Source organism: Dipodomys spectabilis, unplaced genomic scaffold (assembly GCF_019054845.1).
Source record: "Dipodomys spectabilis isolate Male_0828 unplaced genomic scaffold, ASM1905484v1 ptg000363l, whole genome shotgun sequence".
In the NCBI taxonomy this organism is placed as follows: Eukaryota; Metazoa; Chordata; class Mammalia; order Rodentia; family Heteromyidae; genus Dipodomys; species Dipodomys spectabilis.
This window is the reverse complement of record NW_024871040.1, coordinates 3527504-3554376: the sequence shown is the minus strand read 5'-3', so window position 1 is coordinate 3554376 and position 26873 is coordinate 3527504. Positions and strand designations below refer to the sequence as shown.

Below are 26873 nucleotides of genomic sequence, written 5' to 3'. Positions count from 1 at the left end.
TCCCAGCTCTATTATTATTAATTTAGTTGTACAAAGGTTACAGTTTCATAAGTCAGGTTGAGTATAATGCTTCTAGGTCAATGTCATTCCATCTTCCTCCCTTATTTCCCCACTTCCATCCCTACCATCAAATTATAGTTCATTTTTTATATAATGTACATTGAATATAATGATTATATTTTGCTCACCCTTCCTCCTCCATTCCTGTCCTCCCCACATTACCCACCCTGAAAAACATGTTTTCACTGCTGCTGTTTATTTTTCTTCCCGCTCAGGCACACACCCAAGTTGTCACCTGCCGACCATAGGCTTCCCAGTGTGTCTGGGATGACAGGTAGAGGCCACTATGTCTAGCTGAAATTTGTCACTGTTGTCATGGCACTTCCAATGAATAAAGTTCGTTATCTTAACGGAGCCACACTTGCCAGGCTATCCTCTGTGCTCAGTGTTTCTGGGTCTTATAGGGCTCCTGACACTGAGGTGTGGCCACACACCCCATCTCTCAGGAGCTCACTGTCATTCCTTTTCTTTTTTTTTTTTTTAACCAGTCCTGGAGCTTGAATTCAGGACTTGGGCACTGTCCCTAAGGGCTTCCTGCATGCTAGGCAAGCACTCTACCACTAAGCCACACCCCCAGCCTGTCACTCCTTTTAGCCCCATGGTTTCACTGGAACTTCCTATGGTATGGGATGTAGGCTGTGTCCACAGGAAATTTATTGGTTCTATCGTCCCTTCCCTCCTCCGCATTCAGCCACGCTGGTATCTGAAGTCGTGAGCAAGAAAGGAGATGTTGGGCAGAGGTGTTGGCAGCAGTGTGCCAGGTCTTTAGTCCTCTCTGAAATAATTTCTCTGTTTCTTATTTTTCATGATATGACTAATTCTTTTCTTTTGTCGGTATGGGGCTTGAACTCAGGGCCTGAGGCACTATCCCTCATTTTGCTCAAGGCCAGTACTCTATCACTTTAAGTCACAGTGCCACTTCTGTATTTCTGGTGGTTAATTGTAGATAGCAGTCTCACTGACATTCCTGCCTGGGCTGGCTTTGAGCCATGATCCTTAGATCTCAGCCTCCTGAATATCTAGGTTTACAGGTGTAAGCCACCAGTGCTTGGCTGATTCAACCACTTTTGAAGAATACTTTTCAGATGGCTTGTAGAATGTGCTAGGTTGGACTTGTCTGATATTTTCTCAGGATCAGAACAAGGTTTTGAGTGTGGAGAAGAAACCCAGAGAGGTGAACGCCCTTCCCATCTCATGGTACTACAGGCACATGCATCCCTGTGGCTTATTATAGGTGAGGCTGCCCTGGACCACTTAAGTGTCTGTTGGGGGTCCACAGTCTGTTAATATCTATCAGGTTAAACATTCCTAAACTGAAAATCCAATCCCCCAAAATCTGGAAGGTTTTTAATTTTTTTTGGTGCTATTGGAATTTGAACTCAGGGCCTCCCACTTGCCTGAGCCACATCCCCAGCCCTTTTGGCTTTAGTTATTTTTTAGATAGGGGCTTGCTTATGCCAGGCTAGCCTGGACCACCATCTTCCTGTAGCTGGGATGACAGTCATGGGGGGGGGCATCTGTACATTCCACCAAGATGGAGCAGAAAGCCATATGAATGGTGGATGATGGGAGCCTGGTTTCTCCCTCACAGAAAACGGTCACCAAGAAATAAAGAGCCAGAGGGAGCTGTGAAATTGTGCAGAGATGAGATGATAGGCATTCCACCACATTCAGCTTGTTGACATGGGAACCTTGCTAACTCATGCCCCGGCTGCCCTTGGACCACCATCCTTCCCAACTCTGTCTCCTAAGTAGCTGCCCTTGCAGGTACTGTAGCTGATTGAAATTTGGAATGTTTTGAGTGACATATCAGTTTTCAAAAAGCTTAGGATTCTGACTCATGCCAGTGGATCACGCCTGTAATCCTAGCTATTCAAGAAGCTGAGATCTAGGAACTGCACTTTAAAGCCAGCCCAGGTAGGAAAGTCCGTGAGACTGTTATCTCCACTAAACCACCAGAAAACTGGAAGTGGCACTATGGCTTAAGTGGTAGAGTGCTCCCCTTGAGCTGAAGAACTGAGGGGCAGTGCCCAAGCTCAGAGTTCAAGCCCCATGACCGACAAAAAAAGGAAAGCCTGGAGCTGGTGGCTAATACTTGTAATCCTAGCTACTCAGGAGGCTGAGATCTGAGGATCACGGTTCAAAGCCAGCTTGGGAAGGAAAGTCTGTGAGACTCTGATTCCAATAAACCACTAGAAAACCGGAAGTGGTGCTGTGGCTCAAGCGGTAGAGTGCTAACCTTGAGCTGAAGAGCAGAGGTACAGCGCCCAAGCCCAGAGTTCAAGCCCCATGACCAACCAAAAAAGAAAGAAAGAAAAAAGTTTAGGATTCTGGAACATTTCATACTGCAGATTTCCAGATTAGAGATAATCAACTGGTAAAGTCTATGCACATATTCCCAAATCTGAAAAACTCCCAAACCTGAGATACTTCTGGTCTCACATAGTTAACCCATTGCTTCCTGGGCTCTTAGGAAGCAAGTCACTGAGGCCTCCTCACACCCAGGAGGAGAATTAAACCTTGCCTCCTGATGTCAGGAGCCCCAGGAAAACTGTGTTAAATAAAGCCAGCACAGCAGTGAAGAAACATGAGATACTTCAAGCTGTGCAAATGCCCTTTTCTCTTTCAGGTTTCCTTCATTTTTCTCAGCATCTACAAGGGCTTCTGCCTGCAGTGGTTTGTCTCTGTGCTGTCCTCCTGGGGAGTTTATATTTCCCTATCCCTCCTCATTGTCCTCTTGGTGGAAGTCTTCCTTGAACTAAGGCATCTTCAAGAAGGGCTGACTCTTCTACTTCATCCACAAGGATGAGCCTAGACTCAAGGAGATTCACTTCCTTCTTCGGATTTGTATCTAATACTACTAGTATTTATCAGTAAGAGTGTTCTAGCTTGTGTCCTTTTGATGTGCCTCTACCCTTTCCTTTGTTTATTTTGTTAAGTATTTCCTTAGTCTCAAGGAAACTTCCCTTGTTTCTTTTTTTTTTTCAACTGAGTCCTTGAATCTGCCATTTCTCTGATACCTACTTGTGTTTGGAGAATGGGGTGATTCTAGCTCTGGGCACTAGATGGGCTCATTGCTTCTTGGTGCTTGCAGTGGGGCATTGCCTGTACTTTTATACATATCTTCATTGATCTCATACGCATTTTGTACTAACCGCTTCCAAAATGAGAGGCCAGCTCCCTCTGGCCTCCTGGCCTCTGATCCTGCTTGGCGGGTTGGTAGGATGTTTTTAACATGCACACAGTGTGCATACAGGTGGTCTTGCCCCTGCCTCCCCAGGGCCACATGGAGCAGTCTGTTGCCCTGTCAAGATCAGAGCTGCTGCCTGTGGCAGTTTTCCATGTGATTCTATGTCCCTACATTCATGGCTGTTTTAGCACGCCACTCAAGTGTTGCCTTTTAGACGTGGCTTTTTTTTTCACTTAGTAGATCACATCTAAGCTTCCTACAGACTGTCACATGTGTCAGCAGTCAGCCCCTTTCTGTCACTGGTGGTGTTCTGTAGTGTGGATGGCTATACTCCTTTCAAGGACAGTGGGATTGCATTTGCATGTTTGTGAGTAAATATAGGTTTAAAATTCACCGTGGAAAAGACCTGAGTGAGAATACTGGGTAAACCTAAGTCACAGGGAGCAGGAGGGGGACAGGACTTGGCTTTGGTGGTATGGGGAACTACAGAAATGTGATGAGAGGCAGGCCAGGGACTTGCGCTCGTGCTCTGCTGAGTGTCCTGGCACCAGTGCCTTGGATACCCACTTTGGTATGAATACAGAGACAGAGAATCCTTGGCTGAGGCTTCCAATCTGTAACGATCTGAAGGTTATCAAAGCCACTCTCTAGAAATGTAGAAACCGTACTTTGGGCTGGCGTGGGCCTGATGCTTGTCCTAGTAGTGCTCAGTGTTCACTGGGTTTCTCAGCCTCTTCCTTTTGCTTTGTCAGTCAAGGCCGGGACCTGCAGCTCTGCCTGTGGGACCTGGCAGAGGGCAGGAATGCCATCGTGGACTCTGTGCGCCTGGAGAGTGTAGGATTCTGCAAGAGCTCCATCCTGGCTGATGGACAACCATGCTGGATGCTTGCTGTGCCAGGGAAGGACACTGATGAGGTAAGGACCAGCCCTCCTGAGACTCCTGTTTCTGCGCATTCTGCCCCCTGGTGAGGAAGCAGACCATACCTAGGAGACCATATGACGTTGCTTGTTGAACTCTAAGGTCTGCTCATATGACTGCAGCTCCAGAGGCCTTGGGCCAATGCATGGCTGGTTCTACCTCTGGTTATATGTGAAGTAGGTGTGCCCATGAGCCATCCTCCCAGGACAGGCATGCCCAGAAGATGGAGAGCCAAAAGGTCACTGTCTGGTGGTGCCAGTGACCAGAAGTGTTGGTATCATAGTGACTGGTCAGGCTGCATTAGGGTGCCCGTGACTCCAGGGACAGAGGAAGAGAAGCAGTGCCTAGGACAGGGGGTGGAAGCAGGAATCCAGGGCAACAGCTGGCACAGATGAGGAAGACAGAGCTATGGCTCAACCCTGGGTCTGCCAAAGGTAAAGTAGAGATGAACCAAGAGTGACAATTGTTGGGCCTTGTGAGTGTGCAGGGCAGTTTGCCCCAGGGAGCTGTCAGTCAGGGAGGAGGGGGAGGGGGCCTCCTGTCTTCCACTTTGCCCCCCGCAGGCCTGGGGCCCTTTGTGGCTGGCAGCCCTGGGCAGGGCGGCTCCTGCTGGTGCTGGCAGATGAGGCCCATGTACTACGTTAAGCTTGGCCCCCACCCAAGAAAAGTCATTTTGTCTTCGAGCAGATCTAGTTCATAAATAATGAGATAGGAACAGGCATTTATTTGTTCATGATTGCATTTAAATCACCAATTAGGAGCTACATACATTTTTCTTGCCAATTTGCCAGAAACCTGTTAAAAGTTTTTATTAATGTGAATGGGAGGAGCCTGCTTCTTCCTGAATGGCAGTGTCATCCTGAACTTCGGGAGGATTTGTTCTGTCCCTGAGGGTAGTTGCTAAACAGTCCTTCATGTGCCCCCCTCTCGATACCCCCAGGCCACTGTACTGGCCAAGATCAGCCTGTCACCTCCTTCCCTCGAGGCCACAGGTCCCCGCCTGGTTTTAAGCCACTTCCTGGCCCTCAGCTCTCTCAGAACAGGCGACATCAGTATTTTACAGGAGCTGCACCCTAGAGACCTTGCACTTCTTGGGAAAATTGTTGTTTTCCACATTCCCACCTGGAATCTGCCTAGACTGGGCCCTGGAAAAGCATTGCTGGCCTGTGCCCAAACAATGCCCGGGGAGCATGCTCCCGCCCTGCTCGGCCGTCTGGGTGGCCACACTTGCCCAAACCCAACATTTTCCTTCTGGAAACAAAAGTTGTAGTTGGGTGCCAGGTGGAAAGCTGGTGTCTGTAGGAGGCTGGGAGCACAGGGAGGCCAGGAGCTCCTCCTCCAACCCCCACAGAGGCCTGTGCAGGGAGCCTGGGCCAGGCAGTCATGGGTCTGGCCTGTGCTCTGTTCTCTCGCACATAGGGTAGGATTGAAGTACCACAGCTCCCTCCTCAGGTCTCCGGGGCTGCCCTGGCTTTTCACCCCATCCTTCTTCCCAGACAGAAAGCAGATCTTATCAACCCCCCCCCCCCCCCCCCCCCCCCGGCCTGCCTAAGACCCTTTTCCTTGAGCCCCTCCTTACTGCCACCAAAGGGGTCTTCCTGAGCTCACAGAGGGCCAGGACTCCATTCATCTGTGGACTGGGCAGACTTGTGACTTGGGCCTCCTCCAGTGCCACCCTCACCCCCAGAAACATGTCTGTGCCCAGGGCAGCTTTTCCTCTTCAAGGTGTTTGGGTCACCGCTCAGCCCTGGTTTGCTGTGCTGTGGTCATGCCTCGTACCTGTGGCTCTTCTCACAATGGTGCTGGTGGGACCCGCAAGGAGATCCCTGCAATGGAGTTGATGTTGATATTACTCTGTGTGTGTGTGTGTGTGTGTGTGTGTGTGTGTGTGCGCGCGCGCACGCGCGTGTGTACGCTAGTCCTGAGGCTTGAAGTTAGGGCCTTGGACACTCGCCCTGAGCTTTTTTTCTCAAGGCTAGCACTCTACCGCTTGAGCCACAGCTCCACTTCCAGCTTTTTGGTGGTTATGGAGATAAGAGTCTTATAGACTTTCCTGCCCAGGCTAATTTCACGAATTTCAAACAGGTGAGAGCCACTAGGGCCTGGCTTGCTATTACTTCTATAGAAAGCGGCAAGGATCTCAGAGCACTCTGTCTTTTTCGGATTCCCCATGTTGCTCTGGCAACTGGGACTCGATTTTTAGACGTCCTTTTACCCATGTTTCTTTCCACTTTGTTAAGTTTTTTTTTTTTTTTTTTTGGTCGGTCATGGGGCTTGAACTCTGGGCCTGGGCACTGTCCTTCAGCTCTTCAGCTCAAGGAGAGCGCTCTACCACTTGAGCTACAGCGCAACTTCCGGTTTTCTGGTGGTTTATTGGAGATAGGAGTCTCACGGTCTCTCCTGCCCGGGCTGGCTTTGAACCACGATCCTCAGATCTCAGCCTCCTGAGTAGCTAGGATTACAGGCGTGAGCCACCAGCACCCGGCTTAAGTTTTTTTTAATATATAATTTTAAAATGCATTGTAGCCAGGTACTAGTGGTTCATGCCCGTAAGCCTAGCTATTCAGGAGGCTGAAATCTGAGGATTGAAGTTCAAAGCCAGCCAAAGCAGAAAAATCCCTGTGAGACTCTTATGTCCAATTAACCACTCAAAAACTGAAAGTGATGTTGTGGCTTAAGGTGGTAGAGCACTAGCGTTGAGCAAAAGAGTTCAGTTAGAGAGTATCTAGGCCCTGAGTTCAAGCTCCATAGCCAACAAAATAAGTAATAAAATACAATGCATTGTGGAAAAATATACATAATTTCATTATTATTATTAAAGTGGCAAGTAATGAGTGTATTTCTTTTTTTTTTTTGGACAATGTAATCCCTTTCTTTGCTTTCTGCCAGTTTTCCCCTCCTGTCTCAGCCCACAAGTTACATAGGTCATTTTCCACTGAACAGTATAATTGTATTTGTTCACCCTTCTTCTCTTTCTGTGTTCCCCCTTTTGCCCTCCCCTAAAAAACTCAAATGAAAAAACAAACACTACTACTACTACCAACAATAACAACAACATTAAACCATGTTTCCATTTCCTGGAGTTCATTTCAATAAATAGTATTTTAAATGTGCAGAAAATTTCATCTTTGAGTTTCTCTCCTAGGTCTGACTGTTGGTGTGTGAATGCCTAGAGTCCTGTGTACGTTACTTTGTCCAGTTATATTTTAGATCTAGCTTCCACATGAGAGAAAACAGTTGCCGTTTGTCTTTCTGAGCTTGGCTTGCCTCACTTAGCATGATTTGTTCTAGGTCCATCCATTTCCTTGCCATTTTACTAGAGGTTTTTGAATTTCTTTTCCCATAAGGAGTCCTGGTATCCATACCTGCCTCCACACTTGCCATCAAATTTTCTTGTCATTCCCCCTGACCTTTAACCTCCGAATTCCAGCAGTGTTTTCCCTGTCCTCATGGCTCCTTGTCTGGCAGCCCCTCCTTATTCTGCTTCCATTACTTAAGGTTTTTTTGTTTTTTTTTCTGTTCTCTTCATCATGTCACTGGATTGGTGCCCCTGCTGCCTCTTCTGTCCTGCTGGCAGCTCACCTGGAGGCTCCTGGATTCTGTGAGGGAAGCCTTCTCTGTGTACACACGTGTGCATATGTGTATCATGTACATATGTGCATATGCCTGTTTGCTCATGTGTGCATGTGTATAAAAAGGCAGGGACTCCAAGACTCACTTCTGCAGCAGAGGAAACTAAGAACTATGAGTGTGCACTAGTGCTCAGCAGAGGCAAATGCCTGGCCATTTGCAGCCAAGCCACATGGGGACGCTGGTGAGAGCATCCTGCTCAGAGAACACCACATTTTGGTAGAGTAGGTGCCTCTGTCAGAAGTGGGCCCATCAACTGGACACTCACCAAGGACCAGACCATGTCCCTGGCTAGAAACTGCCCCCCATAACTCATGTGGCTGAGTTAGAATTTGAACCTGAGTACCTGGGTATGCTCTCCAGTGTGAGTTAATGAGGGCCTTGCAGCTTTTACCTGCACAGGCACTGGCTTCTCAGACTCTGTCCCTCAGCCTACACAGTCACACCAGCTAGCACATCCAGTAGACACCCCAGCCTCTCTGGACCTCTCATTTCTTATATACAAATTGGGGATTCCTTATGTCATGGCCTCTCTTTCCAGGCTGCCTGTACATCAGTGTTCTTGTGGGTGATTGGTAGAAAGCCACTCCACTGATCAAGGCCAGCAGAGCCTCTTCAGTTCTCAGCCATAGCAGAGGGCACAGATTGGTTAGCCTAGAAGCACTGGGGCAGCATAGACTCAGGGCACAGAAAACACTGAACAGGCCCTGCAATGCAGTGTGTCATGTGGGAACCCTCTACTCCTCAGCTCAAAGGAGGGGTGCTTGCCCTCCCTGGCAGCCCAAGCACTCAATGTATAGAACAGCTAGGGGCCCAATTCTAGCTTGTGGTGTGGCAGCCTGGGCCATCCCCTAGGGTTGGTGCTGAGCTAAGCCAAGCTAGTCACCGGATGAGAGGCCCACTCAGGTTGGCAAGTTGGCATGAGAGCTGGACTATAAGGCATATCTCCAAGCCAGGCACAGAGGAGCCCAAGGCTAAAGCAGCCTAATTATGTGGGCCAGACACTTGAGCACTAGAAAGCCAGGATTCAAACATGGCTGCCTCAGGCCTTGTGTGCTATGCTCATATCTTAGGCCACGGTGGGGCTGGGTGCCATTTGATATATTCAAAGTAGCTTCTGTGTAAAACCTATACCGGGAAAGAGACAGGAGTGAGAGAAAGAAAGGGAGCGGCCAAAGTCAGGTCCAAGTGCTCCAGGCCTGCTCTGCCCAGATGGCAACACAGGAAGGGGCCAGAGGCAGCCACCAGTTGGTGACCAATGGTCACTCACAAATGATGTGAGCATTGATTTCACAAGTCCCAGCAGCACCCAAGCCCTTGAGCCTATGCAGCCTAATTAGGAGACATGGAACTCTATAGGGAGAAGAGCAGACAGAAACTCGCAGCAGCCTTGGCTAATCGTCTTAAAAGTCTCTTGTTTGTGTAGCAGAGACTTGGCTTGGCATGGGCCCAAATCAACTTGTTTTCTCACTGTCAGGTTCAGATTCTGGAGATGCCATCCAAGACGTCAGTGTGCACCCTGAAGCCGGAGGCAGACGCCAAGCCAGGCATGCCCATGTGCCTGCGGCTGTGGCAGGTAAGGTGAGCGTGCGCCAGCCACGCCCTGCGGCCACGCCTACTAGGCCCTGAGTCATGCCCCACTCAGGGTTTGATTTGTCATCAAACCAATGGGTAATAGCCCTTCAGAGGACATATGCACACTGCTGTCTGTGGCTCCAGTGGCCCTGACTGGGCTTCTGTTTTCCCCTCACTGCTGCTGCTGCATCTAAGGAGCTCCTGTAAATGCCCCCCAAAACCTGGCTTTGAGGATTTTCCTCCATAGGCCCCACAGGGTCCCCTTTGGCTGGTGGCAGTGAGGAGGGGACAGTCAGGCCAGCTGCTTGTCCTCCCCCTCAGCACCCTGGTTCCAGACTCCTCTGGAGCTGGGAGGGACATGGTGACTCACCTGTGCAGGTTTGAAGAGACAGGGCAGGATCTACAATTTGGAAGTGTTTGCTCCCAAGCACTAGGAGAAGAGCATCCCCCAAGGATCCTGGCCCAGGCTTTTTTTTTTTTTTTTTTTTGGTCTGTCCATATGAATAGAAAGATCACTGGCCCTTATTGCTGTCTGTCTCTGTTTAACCTCGCCCCCCGCCCCACTCCAATTTCTTTTTCTTTTTTAACCCCAATTTCTTGACTGAAGTTTCAGGATCTTCAGTAAGCTGATCCTGGGGTGTCACCTCTGCCACTTCAGCCTCATAGCGAGAAACCACTGGGGAGATGGAGGAGGTGAGGGCTTCTGAAACACCAGAAACTACAGAATTCCTGGAGCAGCAGCTTGGACTCAGTTGGGCTTCAGAGGCAGAGCTTGGGTCCTTGGCCTCTTTGGGTCCAGATGGGGCTCCCCTGAGGGTTCTTGGCACTTCCTCTGGGAAATGAACATTTCCCCTCCTTACTTCCTTAGCCTATCCCTGCTGGAGTGTCTGAAGGGGGTGAGCACAGTGCTCCCACATCCTGGGACAGGACTCCCATGGCGGCCAGCACCCGCTCCTATTCTGCTCCCAGGGAAACATGGCTTGTTGCGCAATCGCGTAGAAATTCCAGCAGAAAAAAGTGTGTAGAAAGGGATGTACAAACTTGTTATGGTAATTAATCGAGTTGACAGAAGGACAAATCAGTTTTGATGGTGCTCTGGATCTAGGTAAAGTGCTTAGCTACAGTCACCTATGGTAACTAGGAAGACTCCTTTTTTTTCCCCTCCCTAAGGTCTGGATTGTAAGTTATTAATCTGAATGTAGTGATGGTTTGATCTAGTATTTTTTTCTCCTTGAAACACTCAAGTACATTTTTATTTTGCTCCTCAAAGTAACCAACCTACATTGTTAGAAGCATTATTGCCAGGACTTAAGATCAGGATCTAAGTCACACCTGAGGTCGCAGTGTTGGTGTGAGCCTTCAAATAAAGCTTCCAGTCCCTGAATCTTGGGGCCACTTTAGGAAGCCCCAACTCTGGCCTGCTGTGGTGCATTTAGCTGTACATAAAGGAACAAGAAGGGCTTCAGAGCAAGTCCTTGCCTCTAGATCTCAGCTGAAGGTCAGGAGAGATGCCAGAGACCAGATCAAGGATTTAGGGCACAGGTAGCAAAGCACAGGGTGACTAGCCAGGTGCTGGGCTATTGATGGCAGCCTGTAAGGACTACAAGTACCAGCAAGACCCTCCTGACTAGGCTGGTTCCTCCTCTGGTCACTCCATGGCACTACCACACATAGCCCTCATTGCGGAACTCAGAGGCCACAGGCTTCATGCAGACTGGCCAGAACCATTGTTCATGATGAGAGGAGCCCATTGCCATTTCTCAGTAAAACTCAGCCTCAGCTTCTAACACTGAGCCCTGGCTCCTGTGCTATTAGAGTTGCTTGTGGGACACATGTTATAGGCCTGCAGCTAATTCAGACCTCCGTGCTCAGCCATGTGAACTAACTTTCTCTCTCTCCCTCTCTCCCTCTTTCCCTCTCCCTCTTTCCCTCTCTCTCTCTTCCTCCCTCCCCCCCTCTATCCACCCCCTTCCTTCCTTCCTTCCTTCTTCTTCTTCTTTTTTTTTTTTTTTATTGCTGTTGTTGGTTGCGGGGCTTAAACTCAGGCAGGGCCTGGGCTCTGTCCCTGAATGTTTGTGCCCAAGGCTAGTGTTTTACCACTTTGAGCCACCAGCACCACTTCTGGTTTTCCAGTGGCTATCTGGAGTTAAGAGTTTCATAGACTTTCCTGCCCTAGCTGGGACTTTCTTGCCCCAGCTGGCTTTGAACTGTGATCCTCAGATCTCAGCCTCCTGAGTAGCTAGGATTAAAGGCATGAGCCACCAGTGCCCAGCATGAAGTCTCTCTTAAACCACTGCTCAGTGCTGGGACTGATGGCTGTATCCCCTAGGATGATTTGGATCCTGCAGCACTCTTCTGTAGTTATTCCAGAGGCTAAATAAACGAAGCGTCTGCCTGGGGCACAGAGCCCTCTGACCCTCACCCTCATTCATCATGGTAGCAAAGGCTGCTAGAGTCTCACACACACCAGGCTTTCAGGGGTGGGGGCTTCTGCAGACACGCTGACAAAGCCCAGAAAGTTCATTTTTCACCAAGTTAGAGCTTGTGATTTTCCTGCCTGGGAGTTCTACAGGTGACCAGCCTCAACAAGGAGTGGCCTTGAGTCTTGGCCCTGGGGAGCAGGCAAGAGGATGGATCCCTGGCAACCCAAGGGATGATGGGTACCCAGGGCTTCCCCTTGGCTCCTGTGCAAGTGGATGTAGGTTCTCAGAGCTGGTAAGAAGTGCTACAGCCATGTGAGTCTGGGGCTCGGCTGGCCTCTCTGGGCTGTGCCCTCCAGCCCCCCAGCAGCTCTGCCAGACCAAAGCTGATGGTGTCAATCATCAAAGGAGATGTGTGGGAAGGCATTGTGGGGGGAGAGGGGGTGCAGAGCAAGCCTTAAGGCTACCAAGCCATGTGGGAAGCAAAGGAAACTGCTCCCTGACAGGGCCATGCTGCTCCAGACCTGGCAGAAGATGCAGCCCAAGGCTTGTCTCCCCAAAATACACTGGAGTCAGGGCCCTTCTGGAAGCTGTTCACTCTTCTATTCTCCACAGGCCAAGTGCAGTACCCGGCCCCTCCTTCTGGCTGGGTATGAGGATGGATCAGTGGCCCTGTGGGACATCTCGGAGCGGAAGATGTGCAGCCAAGTCTCCTGCCATGAAGAACCCGTTATGGGCCTTGACTTTGACTCCCAGAAGGCCAGGGGTGTCTCGGGCTCTGCGGGCAAGGCTCTGGCTGTCTGGAGCCTGGATGGGCAGCCATCCCTGCAGGTCAGTGCACGGGCCCTGGGTCTCATTTATCCTGCTCTGCACTAACAGTCTGATAGGCTGAAACAATATTTAGGCATGAAGAGGAGCTGCCGCAGATCCCTGGCTAATTAATCACTCGGAGGTGGTGCTGGCGGGCCTGTCCTCAGCCAGTACAGGAGGAAGGGCATGTGGGCGTGGCCCTGCACTCACATGGTTTGGGTTTCTCCCAGACCACGAGTTCACAGATGACATGTCAGTCTGTCTGGAGAAAGGCACGTAGAGTCCAGGCAGATCCAAACCCCTTTGTGAAAGCTCAGAGGAATTGGGTCAGTAAAGGAACTGATTAATCAAAAAACCCTCCACTATGGAAAGCACAGAGATCTAGCCCCCCCAGTGGTAGGCTTCGAGCTAGCTCTAGGGAAGTTGTTACTCAGGGGTAGCAGGAAGGTACCCCCCTCAAGGCAGGTGTGAAGCCTCAGAGCTGTGGGATTACTAGAGGTCTCCCCCAATTTCTTGTGCTTTATCCAACTGGTATAGCTGAGAATTGCTAGATATCCAGGCCTAGGCCTGTGGTTGTAGTGTGCAGTTACAGGGTTGTCAGGGTGGCAGTTTTACCCAGTAGGGTCTGGGGCATTGGTTCAAGGTGGGGCAGTATGACACATATCCAGGCCTTGCTTTGGTGTGAGTCTATCATGCTACAGGCCATGGGGCCCTCAGAAAGTGGCCTGGTGACTTAGGGAGTCTGGTGTAGGCACAGAATAGTCATTCGCCTCAGAAGATAGATTTTGACCTCCCAGTGCCACTTGGGAAGCAGCCCTGGTAAGAGAGGGTGGCAGGTGGGAGTTGTGGCTCCTGTATGGTATCCAGCAGCAGAAACCACTGCAGGCCCACTCCTGGCCTTACTAGGACTCTGGGCGACAGCTCTGAGGAAAGGATCTGGGTGTGGTGGTCCACATATTCCATATACAGCCTTTCCCAGTAGCCTTGGCATTCTCTAGCCTGGACCCTGCAGCTGGGAGGGTGGGTGCGCCTTACCTTTGGCTGATCAGATATCCTGAGTGGGTACCACTTGAGTCCCTGAGGCATGTGATGGGTTAGTATCCTAGGTGAAAGTCTGGACTTGGGTGGTACTGAGCAGGACCTGGGCCCTGTGGATGTTCACAAACCCATGGTACAACGGAGACTCATCATAGGGCCATGCTGTGAGAGGGACAAGTAAGGACAGTGGACAGAGGGGGCAAGGATTGCAGCAGAGGAGGAGTTCTGAGCAAGAGAGAAGAGCTAGAAGGGGTGCCTGAGAAGATGAGACACATGTCTGGGTCTGCGCACTGAGGAGGATGGAGTGGAGGCAGACCCTGAGTACTCCAAGTGTCAGAGAACAGAGGTGAGAGACACAGCAAGGCCTCAGCATGGAGGCAGTGAGGCTGGCCGGGTATCCCTGCCAGGGTTTCTGCAGAGCCCAGTAAAAAAGGGGAAGAAGGGTAGTATGGAGTCTACCAGCCAAATAGGCATCCAGCACACCTCCTGGGCATTGACTAGCCTAGGAGGCAGACAATTGTTTACCAGGCACACAGTAGATTGGGAGTGGAGCTGTCCTGTCTGTCCATCCATCCTTCCATCAGTGTGTAGTGAAACCCACAGAGACCCTGTTGGAAGGAACAGTTTCTCACACCTCTACCCAAGGCAGGTGGTGTCTCTCAGCCCTTGGATCTGTGGGCTTTAGTGTGAGAGGGGGTGGGGTGAAAGCCAAGATGCTTATAGAACACTGGACGGAGCCACTCTGGGTGCAGAATCCTGAACTACTGTGTCTAGATGCTAAGCCCAGCCAGTGGGCATGGGCGTCTCCCTCATACCTCTTCCTTCTACTCCTCAAGCCTGATGTGGGGACACAGCAGCACTGACCCATAGGGTCCAGTGTTGGTCCCCCTATGGCTTGACCCTCATCTGTCTGACTGTGAAAGGTTGAACCCAGGCAACTTTCCCAAGAGAGCTGTGCAGTTCCCTACCCAGGCTTCCTGTACCCAGCACAGGCTCCCTGGGAGGGGGCTCTCCTGGCCTAGATCTGTTTGGTCTCTTCTGGAGTGTTTGGGAAACAGCTGCTGGAACTTAAGATTTAAATTTATGAGGCACGTTGCAGTCCAGAGATGAACTTTTACTCCACTAATGAATTGAAAAGTTAAAGCAGAAGGGAAAGCAGGAATTGCAGCCTGGAAGTGGTTGGGGTGATGGCTGGTGCTGGGTAGGGTCTGGCTGAGCCATACACATCAAAGGGGAGGGGAACCCTCCCCCCTGCAGCTGAGCACACTGCTGTTGGGAGGGAGAGGGTGACCCTGCAGATTGGATAAAGGCCTGGTGTAGTTTCATCCGGTGTCATGTCTAGCCCTAGTCCCAGAGACCTTGGAGATTCCAGGTTCTGTAAAACCCAGGCCTCTGCGGAAAAAGAATTGGGGTATGTTGCCAAGACAAACCATCTGAGGGGGTTCTTGATTCTTGGGGCTGTTAGGAAACTGAGTCACAAGGATATTGGAGTAAAGGAAGAAAAGAATATAATCTCAACAGACCAGATCATCTTTAATAGAGTTAAAGAGGGACTCCATGGTGGCCTGAGGAGAGTCAGGAGACATGAGGCATAAAGGTTGGGGGGCAGGGTCACAGGTAGCTGAGTGTTCAAAGAGTCTGAGTTTATTATGGTGTAAGTTTGGCAGGTCCAGGAAAGAAATCTAATGTTTGAACAAGTCTCCTACCTTGTTTGCAAGGAGCTTGGGCACTTAGCACCTGGGCATGGGGTGGGCAAGTAGATTAAGACTCTGGGCTGGAGACTAGGCTGGAGAAGTTTGGGAAAATCCCTTGGTGGAACAGTAATCAGTGGGGCAAGCCATGGGAGCAATACTGAGTTATGAGAACAAAGCAGATTCCCATCAGGGGCAAGGGAGGTGGCCTTGAGCCCTCAGCATTCATAGGGTCCTCACCCATGACAGAGCACTGCAACATGGCTGCCTGTCTTGGCCTAAGAGCCACGTGGGTATAGACGTGCCTCCCTTGTGTCCTCTTGCTGAAACCTCTAATGAGCCCAAATCAATCTCTCCTGGGCGGCGCTGGGGAGCAGAGCCGTGGACGCGGTTCCCGCAGCAGAGCGTGGGTAATCAGAACCAGATGGCCGCTGCTCTGCGCATTCCTGGCACCTGAGGTCATGTGCTGTAAGAGCCACTGGTGGCCAGAGATCCTTCCTGGAGGGTCCTAGTCCAGGCCAGGGCTCCACCAGGGGCTGTGGCAGTGACCAGGAGGCTACCTGCTCAGGCCAGTGCCCACAGATGGCTCCGAGACAATTGATGATGCCCAAGCCCCATGCCTGCCTTATGAGGTGGCTTTACCACAAGCCACTGGGTTTGAGCTTGGACTGCTGTTGGCTACAGGTGGTCCGCAGGCCCCATTCTTCCTCCCACGCTTGGGGCAGGGCCCACAGCCTTGAAGCAGGGACTGATTTACAGCTAGTAGTATTTTTAGGTCTTTAAGTAATAATGAGGCTCCCCCTACCCCAGTCAGCCTTGGGCCAGAAGTGGTCCTGCCACGCTCTCTCCTCACTGCATTTAGCCAGTGTCCTGGATGTGTTCCCATCTGCAGTCCCATCTGGATCACAGTGTGGCCGGCTCTACAGAGGCCTCTACTTAATGGCCACCACAGGGCCTAGAGGCAGCCAGACACTGCAGGCAGGTCTCTTTCATTGCCTTTAGGGGAGCCCGGTCCTCTGCCTCCATGCTTTTGTTTCCAGGAGTGGCTGTGGTGGTCCCTGAGGACAGTGGGGCCACAGTGGTCAGTGGTGAATCTGCTCAGCCATGCCCCTGGGCAGGATCTGGCACCTCAGCCGCTCCCAGGTGAAGGCACTAGAGGCCACGAGACAGCAGAGGCACCGCTGCCTCTGTCTACACCTCTTTTTCTGGGGAGTTTGAGAGCCAGGACTGTCCATGTGTTGACTTGCTGGAGCTCTGGATCTTCAGCCGCAGGGTATAGGTTTAAACACAGCTCTCTCAACCAGGTGCTGGGTGAGAGCTGGTTCACACCTGTAATCCTAGCTACTCAGGAGGCTGAGATCTGAGGATCACAGTTCAAAGCCAGCCTGGGCAGAAAAGTCTGTGAGACTCTGACCTCCCATTAATTACCCAAAAACTGGAAGTGGAACTGTGGCTCAAAGTGATAGAGTGCTAACCTTGAGCACAAAAGCTCAGGCCCTGAGTTCAAGCCTATGACCAACCTCCCCACCCCCCCCCCCCCAAAAAAAAAAACCAACCCACAAAAAACCTTTCTCCTCTCAGGAAATGCCACCCTGGGGGTGGGGTGGGGGTGGGGGGTAGGAGAAGTCTCATAAATAAGGAGTAGCAAGGAATTGACCCTGAGCTAGGTCCAGTGCTCAGTGACCAGAAGTTGCCTTTCTACCACTGAGCCAGGGCAAAGTTCCCAGGAGATGGGGCTGGGAAGGTGGCTCAGAGGCAGAGTGCTTGCCTTGCATGCATGAGGCCCTGGGTTCGATTCCTCAGCACCACATAAGCAGAAAAAAAAGCCAGAAGTGGTGTTATGGCTCAAGTGGTAGAGCACTAGCCTTGAGCTGAAGAGCTGAGGGACAGCGCCCAGGCCCAGAGTTCAAGCCCCATGACTGACCAAAAAAAAAAAAACAACAAAGTCCCCAGTAGAGATGAGGATAAACTGAAGTCAAGTCAGCCTCCCACCCTGGTTCCCGCTGCCAGTTCTCCCAGGCCAGTCACGTGCTGGGCCCGGGGCATCATAAGGAGGGTTCAAGTTTGTATCCTCAGGCAGGTGGCTCCGCATTGCATGCACACGGGCACTGTGGTGTCTGCCTTATGACCTTGCTCCGGTGCGGGCCTTCAACTGAGTAGTGGGGATGCTGCTATGGATAGCTTGTGGGGGGAGCAGAGTAAGGAGGAGGCCCCAGCAGCTGGGCCCTACAGCCTGCCCATGATGCTAGAGTAGACAACTGCTCATGGTACAGCCCGTTCTGCTGCTCACATGTAATTGCAGGGATCTCAGAGATAAGAGATCCCAGAACCACAAGTTCTGCCATGTAAGAGCAATGCAAGATGAACAGGGCATACAGGACACAGTACTGGCCTCTGTAGGCAGCAGGAGAAAGGCAGGGCCAGGAGTCGGCAGGGTCAGGACTTGCTAGAGCCTGGCACCGAGAACCAGCGGGAAGGGCAGAATGTCAGGCTGGTCAGAGCCTTGGCCGTAATATACAAAACAGGTGGCAAAGGGACTTGAAGAATCAGAAATCCAGACTCTGATTTTTCTGGCTGAATCCTAGATCTGTCACATACAAGCAAGGCAGTGACATCGTGGGCTGGGCTGGGTAGGCAGGGAGGCTGCATGGCTACAGGTTATCCACAGGTACTCAATGTGTTTATTGCATCCCTCAGACTGATAACAGGTTTTCTTCTTGAATCTGTTAATTTAGTGAATTGGATTATTTCCTTTAACATCAAAACAGCAAAATAAAGTCAGATATGGTAGCATGTGGCTGTAATCCTAAACTACTCAAGAGTCTGAGATAGGAGGATCACTTGAATCCAGGAATTCAAGACCAGTCTGGACAACCTAGAGAAATGAAGTCATCTCTAAAAGTTCAAGGATATCCCAACACATAGCATGTTGCCTTCTCACTCTACTGGGCTTGGTCGGAGTTGTTCAGGGTTGTGGACTGACCAGCATCTGTTCCCTGCTTCTACTTAGTTCTGCTGATGTGGAGATGCCAGGAGCCTGGGAACTAGCCTTTCTTTCCTAACTGCTGTATGAGTCTGGACAGGCTGTTGTATTTGGTTTATTTCACAACGTTTAGGTTTGAACTCAAGGCCTCACACTTGCTAGCCAAGCACTCTACCGCTTGAATTACACCCCTAGTCATTTTTGCTTTAGCTGTTTTTGCAATACAATCTTGCATTTTTGCCCAGGCTAGTCTTACATCTTGATTCTCCTATCTCCATCTCCTGACTGGCTAGAATTATAGTATGCTCCACCATGCTTAGCTTATTGATTGACATAGAGTCTTTTCTAACTTCTTGCCTAGAACAGCCTCAAACCATGATCCTCCCCTGGTTGCTTCCCATGTGGCTAGAATTATGAGCCATTTCCTCCCTCCCTCTCTCTCTCCCTCCCTCCCTCCCTCCTTCCCTCTCTCCCTCCTTCCCTCCCTCCCTCCCTCCCTCTCTCTCCCTCCCCCCCCCCCTCTCTTTCTTGGGGGTCCGGTAGTGGTGCCTGAACTCTGGGCCTGGGCGCTGTCCCTCAGCTCTTCAGCTCAAGGCTAGCGCTCTACCTCTTGAGCCACAGTGCCACTTCCAGCTTTTTTTTCTTTTTGCTTATGTGGTGCTAAGGAATCGAACCCAGGGCCTCATGCATGCAAGGCAAGCGCTCTACCACTGAGCCACCTTCCCAGCCCCTCTTCCTTCCTTCCTTCCTTCTTTCCTTCCTTCCTTCCTTCCTTTCTTCCTCCCCCCCCCTCTTTCTCTGACCTAGAGCTTCTTGAATGCTAGGCAAGCTCTCTACCTCTGAGTTCTGTCAGCTCCAAATCCAATGGGGTCAGTCTTTGCCTACACTGTTATACTGTGGGTGTTTGTTCCCTGGAGAAGAAGTTCCAATTTTGTTTGTGGACTTACTTAGGTTTCTTTGGGAGTGGGGAGTTGTGTTTTTCTAGGAATGTGACTGTAGACATAAAAGTTTACAAAGTATTTTCCTGAGGACCAGGTTGTAGCTGTCCATGGCTGCTCATTTCTGCCATACTACAGCACTGTTATGGTTCTCCTCCTTCCCTCCCCGCCTCGGTCTCGGGGCTTAAATTAAGGGCCTAGACACTATCTTTGAGATTTTTTTGCTTGAAGTTAGAGCTCTATCACTTGAAAACAGCTCCACTTTTGACTTTTTTGGGGGTAGTTTATTCAAGATAAGAGTTTCACAGACTTTTCTGCCCAGACTGGCATCAAATGGAGATCCTCAGATCTCAGCCTCCTAAGTAGCTAGGATTACAGGTGCAACCCACTGCTGCCTGGCTTCCTTTCTATTCTTGATTAGTCATAATCCTTGTTGATCCTCAAAGTCTGTATTTTTCAAATTTATCGTTCATTTTTGTTATTTTTGTGTGTGTTTTCCCCCCCAATACTGGAGTTGGAATTCAGGGCCTCGGGTTTGCTTGGCAGGTAGGTACTCTACCATTTGAGCCATGCCTCCAGTCCTCATCTTTTGGTCTTTCTCTTCTTTTCTCCTGTGTTCTCTGGGTTCACTCTGTCACTCTGTTCACTTAGTTGGGTGACCAAGCTGTCAGTTCACAGCCTTTGTTTGCCTGTGTGTTCCCACTAAGTGACATTCTAGCTAGTTCCAATGTTCTCACTAGTTCTCTCTAGTTCTCTGTGTCATCATCTTCATCCCTCCCTCTGGATGGACCTTGTTTTTATTTGTTCTCTGGCCAGTGATTAGAGCTGATTAGAGTTTATGGTTCCAAATGTTTCAAGCGTTACCCACCCACCCATTATCTTTTAGTTTTCAAATTCTAACTTAATTACTTGGTGGTTAGAGAACAAGGTTTGAATGATATCAGTTCTTTGCAATGTGGAGGGCTCCGCCAATTTGCCTAAGTATTCCACATGTGCACCTCTTTCTGGTGGAGACTGAGGCACAGCTGCACATGTAGGTGGGTCACTGGGTCATGTATCTCCACTGGATTACAACCCCACTCTGTCATTGTTACTGGCCATGGTCTCTGAAGGAGCAGTGATGTTGTTGGTGCTGGCCTTCTCCTTACCTTGCCCCTAGGACTGGCCCCCATTTTGCTTTATGCATTTGAAAAACAGCTTAGGAACAAGCATTTATAAAATGATAATCTCTTTGTTAATTGTCTTTTGACATCCCTTTGTTCCTGTTGATGTTTTCAACTATTCCTATGCTCAGGCTGTTTCCTTCTGTTACATTTCCTTCTGTAGCTTTTGGGGTTTTTAAGCCTTCCTGGCCCTTTAGATGGAGACCTATCTCTTCTTAGGCTGGGTCTCACTCTCCTGGCTGGATCTGTACATCTCCAGCCTTTCTCCTCTAAGCCAAGGCTGCCCTTTAGGGTCCTTTGGGGCAACCTCTTAGTGTTTAGTGCTGGTGATTGCTGGGTATGTATGAGTGGGTACTGGTGGTGTTCATGCTCTGGAGAGGTAGCCACGGAGCCTGAATTTTAGGGGTCGGCCTTATGCAGGACCATTAAGAAGTCAGTTTCCAGTCTAGTCATCGTCAATGTGGGAAGAGGTACTGTTTCTTTTAGTTCTGTTCCAAATATTTTCCCCTGGGTGATTTCCTCTTTGATCCATATATTTGTTAGAAGTAGATTAATTTTCAAATCTTTGTTGATTTTGCAGGTATCTTTAATCTTCTTTAATTTTGTTGTCAGTGACTATACCCTGTACAGTATCTGCGTAGGAACTTCTAGAGGCTGCTTTAGGCTCAGCACGTGATGTATCTTGGGAACAGACCATATGTGCTTGGCTAGGACGGGTGTTGTGCAGTTGTGGGGTGGAGTCTTCTGTCAGCAAGACTAACTTAGGTCACTCCACGTGGTCTATAGTTCAAGTCTTCATTCTTCCTTATGGATTACCTTTGTCTGGTGTCCTCTCCGTTCCCAATGGAAAGCCTTAGATTGCTAGCCTGTCGTGCCTATTTCTCCCTTTAGTTCTGCCAATGATCTTTAAAGTTCAAATGTTAACTGCATGCTAATGAAAATGACCATTTTTATCATGAAATGCTCTTAGGTGTATTTTATTATTTTTACAATGCTGGGGCTTAAAACCAGGGCCTTGTGCATGTAAGGCAAACACTCTACCACTGTATGCCCTGAAGTCAGCTGGTATAGAATAGCAGCCTCATCTTCTTTAGGTTTGTCTTTTTCCAGGCTTCTACTTTAGTCCTATTTAAGTCTCTCCATAGATAGGTAGATAGACAGACAGATAGATAGATTTGAAAAGCATCCTTTATGGATGACATATACTTGTGTTTTACTTTTTATCACTACCTCTTTTCCCTCCTCCTCCTCCTCCTCCTCCTCCTCCTCCTCCTCCTCCTCTTCTTCTTCTTCTCCTTCTCCCTCTTCTTCTTCTTCTTCTTCTTCTTCTTCTTCTTCTTCTTCTTCTCCTTCTCCTTCTCCTTCTCCTTCTCCTTCTTCTTCTTCTTCTTCTTCTTCTTCTTCTTCTTCTTCTTCTTCTTCTTCTTCTTCTTCTTCTTCTTCTTCTTTTCTTCTTCTTCTTCTCCTTCTCCTTCTTCTTCTTCTCCTTCTTCTTCTTCTCCCTTCTCCTTTCTCCCTTTTCCTTCCTTCTTCCTCCTCCTCCTCCTCTTCCTTCTCCTTCTTTTTTGTGCTAATCCTGGGGCTTGAACTAAGCCTAGGCACTATCACTAACCTTTTTCACTCTAGGCTAGAGCTCTATCACTTGAGCCACGGCTGCATTTCCAGATTTTTATGAGTTAATTGGAGATAATTGGAGTTAATTGGAGATAAGAGTCTCACAAAGTCTGCCCAGGCTGGCTTTGAACTGCAGTCCTCAGATCTCGGCCTCCTAAGACGCTAGTATCACTATCTTTTAATTGGAGCATTTAGTCCATTTGTGTTCAGTGTAGTTTTATAGATCTAGAATACCATTTTTCCTATGCCTGTTTGCATTCTTCTGATTCATCCCCCGGTCCATCCTGTGGAGACGTTTGTTATACGTAGCACAGAAATGGATTTAATTTTGGAATCCAATCAGAAAGCTATTGAGTACATTTATATTTTTACTTCATGTTATTCATATTGCTTCATATTATGAAGAACAAATGCTAAGGAATTAAGGCAACCTTGTGTCCAGAGAGAGAAGAGAGGGAAATATTTATGGTGGTGTCAGATTATCTCTCAAATATAAGATTGGCTGTTGCGTCTTTGGCCCCAAATGACAAATGAGCAAATCAGTTGAACTTAACCAACATCCCTTCTTTCTCATTCCCCTCCCATATTCTGTTGGTTGCATAACCAGCTCTATACCCATAATCCCCATATGTTTTAGACCTAATCCTGCAGGTAAGTAGATTCAGAGCTGTCTGCCAGACCATTTGCTAGAGTTCTCTGGTTCTCTCTTCCAAGACTGGAGTTAATCTTCTTGTTCTTCCAGAAAAACTTAAGGGAGCAATATTTTTTGAGTTCTTACATGTTCAAAAATGTCTGTCCATTGTTTGTACAATTGAGTGACAGTTTGGCTAAATATAAAGTCCTTGGACTTCCCTTCTCAGCCTCTGTGAGCATCACTCCATGGTCCCTGGCACAGATATGGCTCTGGAACATTCCGAGGACAACAAACACTTTACTCTCATTATCAGTACAGTCTTTTTTTTTTAAACCTTGCTAACAAAAGGACTTTATTGGTCAGAAGTCTAATTCTGCTAGAGCATATCTTTTTTTTTTTTAGTGGGTCGGGGGGCTTGAACTCTGGACCTAGGCACTGTCTCTGAGATCTTCAGCTCAAGGCAAGTGCTCTACCATTTAAGCCACAGCACCACTTCTGGTTTTCTGGTGGTTAATTGGAGATAAGAGGCTCACGAACTTTCCTGCCCAGGCTGGCTTTGAACCTTGATCCTCAGATCTCAGCCTCCTGGGTAGCTAGGATCACAGGCATAAGCCACTGGCACCCAGCTAGAGCATATCTTAATATTGACCATTCTATAGCCTTTCTTTGGACTTAAATTAGAAGACTTCAATTTCAACAACATGCCACTTCTCTCATTTCCCTCAGTATTCTCTCCTGCCCTTTTGTCTCCAGTCCTAAGCCTTGAATTCTAGGCCTGGTTGCTATCCTTGAGCAGCTTTTGCTCAAGCCTAGCACTCTACCACTTGAGCCTCAGCTTTTTCTGTTATTTATCTGGAGATAAGATTCTCACAGACTTTCCTGCCTGGCCTGGCTTCAAACCATGATCCTCAGATCTCAGCCTTCTGAGTAGCTAGGATTACAAATGTGTACCAACAAATCCTGTCCTTTTTTGTTGTTGTTGTTGTTGGTCGTGGGGCTTGGACTCTGGGCTGGGGCACTATCCTGTCCATTTTTGACTCTTAGTTTTCCTCTCATTTTGCTCATTTCATTCTTCCTGCCCTCTACCTCCCTTCCTGTTTTATTCTGAGTCTTCTGCTCTTCCTTTCATTTCAAATAATTTCTTCTAGATCTTTCCTGAGCTCTGCCAGGTTGAATCTCCTTAGAGTTTTGCTGCTCTGGATTCTGGTTTTGTAGAGATACTTTGTAGAGATAATTTATTAAGCTTTGTTTTGTTGATTTATAGCTAAATTGCCAAGTGACCCTTTCCACTGGCTTCTGGGTTGCCTTTCATTTCCCCCCTTTCTTTCCTTCTTTTTCCATGTGTTATCTCTGTAGAATGAGTAATTTTCAACTGAGGAGGCATTTAGAAAAAAGTAGGAGCAATAGAAATTGCTTGTGGTGTTTGGGTCAGGCTATACACTGGTGAAGAAAATGCCTGTGCTTAGACATCATCATGATGCAAGATGCCATTGATGGAGTGGGTAGTAGCTATTGCCCCACAACAAACAGGCCAATTCCACATAACTGAGAATGCTATGTATTGTCAGTTTTTCATTCCTATAGCAAAATACCTATAGCAAAAACTTCCTTATATCAAAATTTGAGAAGAATGAAAAGTCACATTTATTTGGCCTCTGGTGAGGGCATAATGATGGATGATATCACATCATGACAGGAATATATGTAGAGGAATAAATTACATCACCAGATAGGAAGCCAGTTTGGCTGTAGGTTAGACCTTGAAGGTTAGATCCCTACTTCTAAAGGTTCCATATTATCATTGCCACACTGTGGACCAAGCTCCTGACACATAAACCTCTAGAAGGGAGCACTTAAACATATTTAGACCATAGCATCCTGTGACCAGGAAGGAAGCCCTGACCCTTGGAGGGGTGAGGGGGGCATCCCAGGCAGGAGCCTTTCTGTTCCTCCAGCACTGAGTGGTCCCCAGAGAGAGGCCAGCCCCCAGATCGCTCCATCAGACAGAACATGCCTGTGTGAGGCCTTATCTTGTCCAGTGTCCAGTGTCCAGCTCCTTTCTTAGAACCAGGCTAGGCACTAGGTCTTCCTGCCACCTCTATTGTTATCATACTCCATTTTGTTGCTATAACAAAATGTCTGCAACTGAGTATTCTATGAAGAATAGAGGTTTATTTAGCTCACAGTTCTGGAGGCTGGAAATCCAGGAGCATGGTGCTGGCATGTGACAAGGGCCTTCCTACTGCTGAAGGACAAGCTCATTTCCTGACAAGATGGGGCAAGCAAGCGAGCTCAGTCTCTCTTTTAGGAAGCCACTCAATGCTGTCATAGAGACCCCATTCTCTGCCCTCATCAGACCCTAGTTGCCTTCCAGAGGCCCCAACACCCAGATACCATTGATAGATGAATTTGCAAGGGTCATATTGAAACCAAAGCACCCTGTCCACAACCTGGGGCTTCCCGTTACATTTTTCAGGGTTCCACTTACCTCTACAGAGTTTGTATTTCTCGTTCTTCTCAAGCTTTGGGGTGCTGGTCAAGGCGCTGTATGTCATCCTTAGGCTAGAAATATCACCTCTGTCCAGATGCTGGATGCAACATGTTCCCCATGTTCACGGCCTCAAGCCCCAGCCCCAAGCTCTCCCCCAGGGGCTGGGCCTCCAAATCTACTGTTCAGAGAGCTACTTACTGATCAGGGCTGGCCCAGGGCAGCAGCCCTGCGGGGAAGGGCTGAAGTCCTGCATCACAGATGAGGAGGCCAACTTGTCATCCCAGAGTCTGTCACTTTCCTGGGCAGGGCAGGGAGGGATGGGAGCTAGCCATGGCTGAGTACCCCATCCCCGGGTCTAGTAGTACCCTCACTAATGCTTCTCCCTACTTCCTTGTGTCTTACAGGTGTGCAGCACTCACGAACTCACTAATCCAGGGATCGCTGAGGTCACAATTCGGCCAGACCACAAGCTGCTGGCCACAGCAGGCTGGGACCATCGTGTCCGAGTGTTTCACTGGAAGACAATGAAACCGCTGGCCGTGCTGGGCTTCCACAGCGCTTCTGTCCATTGTGTAGCCTTTGCTGCCAATGGCTTGCTGGCTGCAGGGTCCAAGGACCAGCGTATCAGTGTCTGGTCTCTGTACCGACCACGTGACTCAGCCACACCCTTCTTGGGAGAGTCAGAGGTGGGAGGCAGGCATTTCACTGCAGCCTGACCTGTCCTGTGGAAACTGACTCTCAGCTGGGCACCATGTGATAGCTGGATGCTAGTGATGCTGAGATCTAAGGATCAAAGGTTGTTTGTTAGGGCTGGGAAGGTGGCTCAGTGGTAGAGCGCTTGCCTTGCATGCCTGAGGCCCTGGGTTCAATTCCTCAGCACCACATAAGCAAAAAGAAAAAAGCCGGAAGTGGTGCTGTGGCTCAAGTGGTAGAGCGCTAGCCTTGAGCTGAAGAGCTGAGGGACAGCGCCCAGGCCCAGAATTCAGGCCCCACAACCGGACCCCCAAAAAAAGAAAGAAAGAAATCCCTGAGGGAAGCTGGATATGTCCCCAGGTCTGTGGGATCCACCCTTTCTTCACGAGCTTCCCTCTTCCCTCATGAGCTGTGTCATGCATATGATCGTGAACTTGATGCCCAAGCCAGACACCTGGCACCTGTGGCTTGGAAAGAGGCATAGCTTGGGCCTGGCACCATTGCCAACTGGAAGGTATCTTATAATAAACTTCTACTGCAAACCTGTAGGTTCAAGGTGTGAACTCTCTGAGGAGACATCCCCAGGGCCCCTGCATTAGGGTCAGAGTCCTTGGATGACCCCTGAATGGAGCCTTCCTTGGTCTTGCTGTGGAATGAGTAAGCCTGAGTTCAGGAGTCCAGGGCTGGGCCTCTACAGGCTGTAGACTCCAATCATGGCCTCTGCCAAAGTCTCCCTGGCAAAAATGGTCAGGAACTCCTAATACCTAGGACCGAGGCTACGATTAAGAAAAGGATGTTAGTGAACTCCCTAGAGATCAAGGCAGAAAGGGGACCAAGAAGTAGGTAGGACCGTGGGAGCCTGTGGTGTACAGAGAGGGACCAAAAGGAGGTGCCTGTTCCAGACAGGGCAAGCTGAAAGGGGTTGGAGCTGTCTCCGGTGTGCCTGGCAAGCGGGACATGGGCCCTCTGATGACCAGGGGCACAAGCAGAGCTGTGTGCAAGCACTAAGTACCAATGCCATGAA

General features: G+C 49.3%; 1 protein-coding gene across 2 annotated transcripts in view; it reads left to right on the top strand.

Annotated features, from left to right (window-relative positions):
• The window catches only part of Gnb1l (G protein subunit beta 1 like), a 32047-nt gene extending 5623 nt beyond the window's left edge, over positions 1-26424 (top strand). The window contains exons 3-7 of one of the 2 annotated variants that reach the window (XM_042666299.1): positions 4003-4165; positions 9277-9375; positions 12410-12625; positions 25561-25909; positions 26301-26424. In XM_042666299.1, coding sequence (XP_042522233.1) covers positions 4003-4165; positions 9277-9375; positions 12410-12625; positions 25561-25872 — 790 coding nt within the window. In that variant the 3' untranslated portion in view covers positions 25873-25909; positions 26301-26424. Of the gene's footprint in view, positions 1-4002; positions 4166-9276; positions 9376-12409; positions 12626-25560; positions 26005-26300 lie in introns of those variants that run through there. The other variant, XM_042666298.1, reaches the window with a different exon arrangement.
• Positions 26425-26873: the final 449 nt, after the last annotated feature.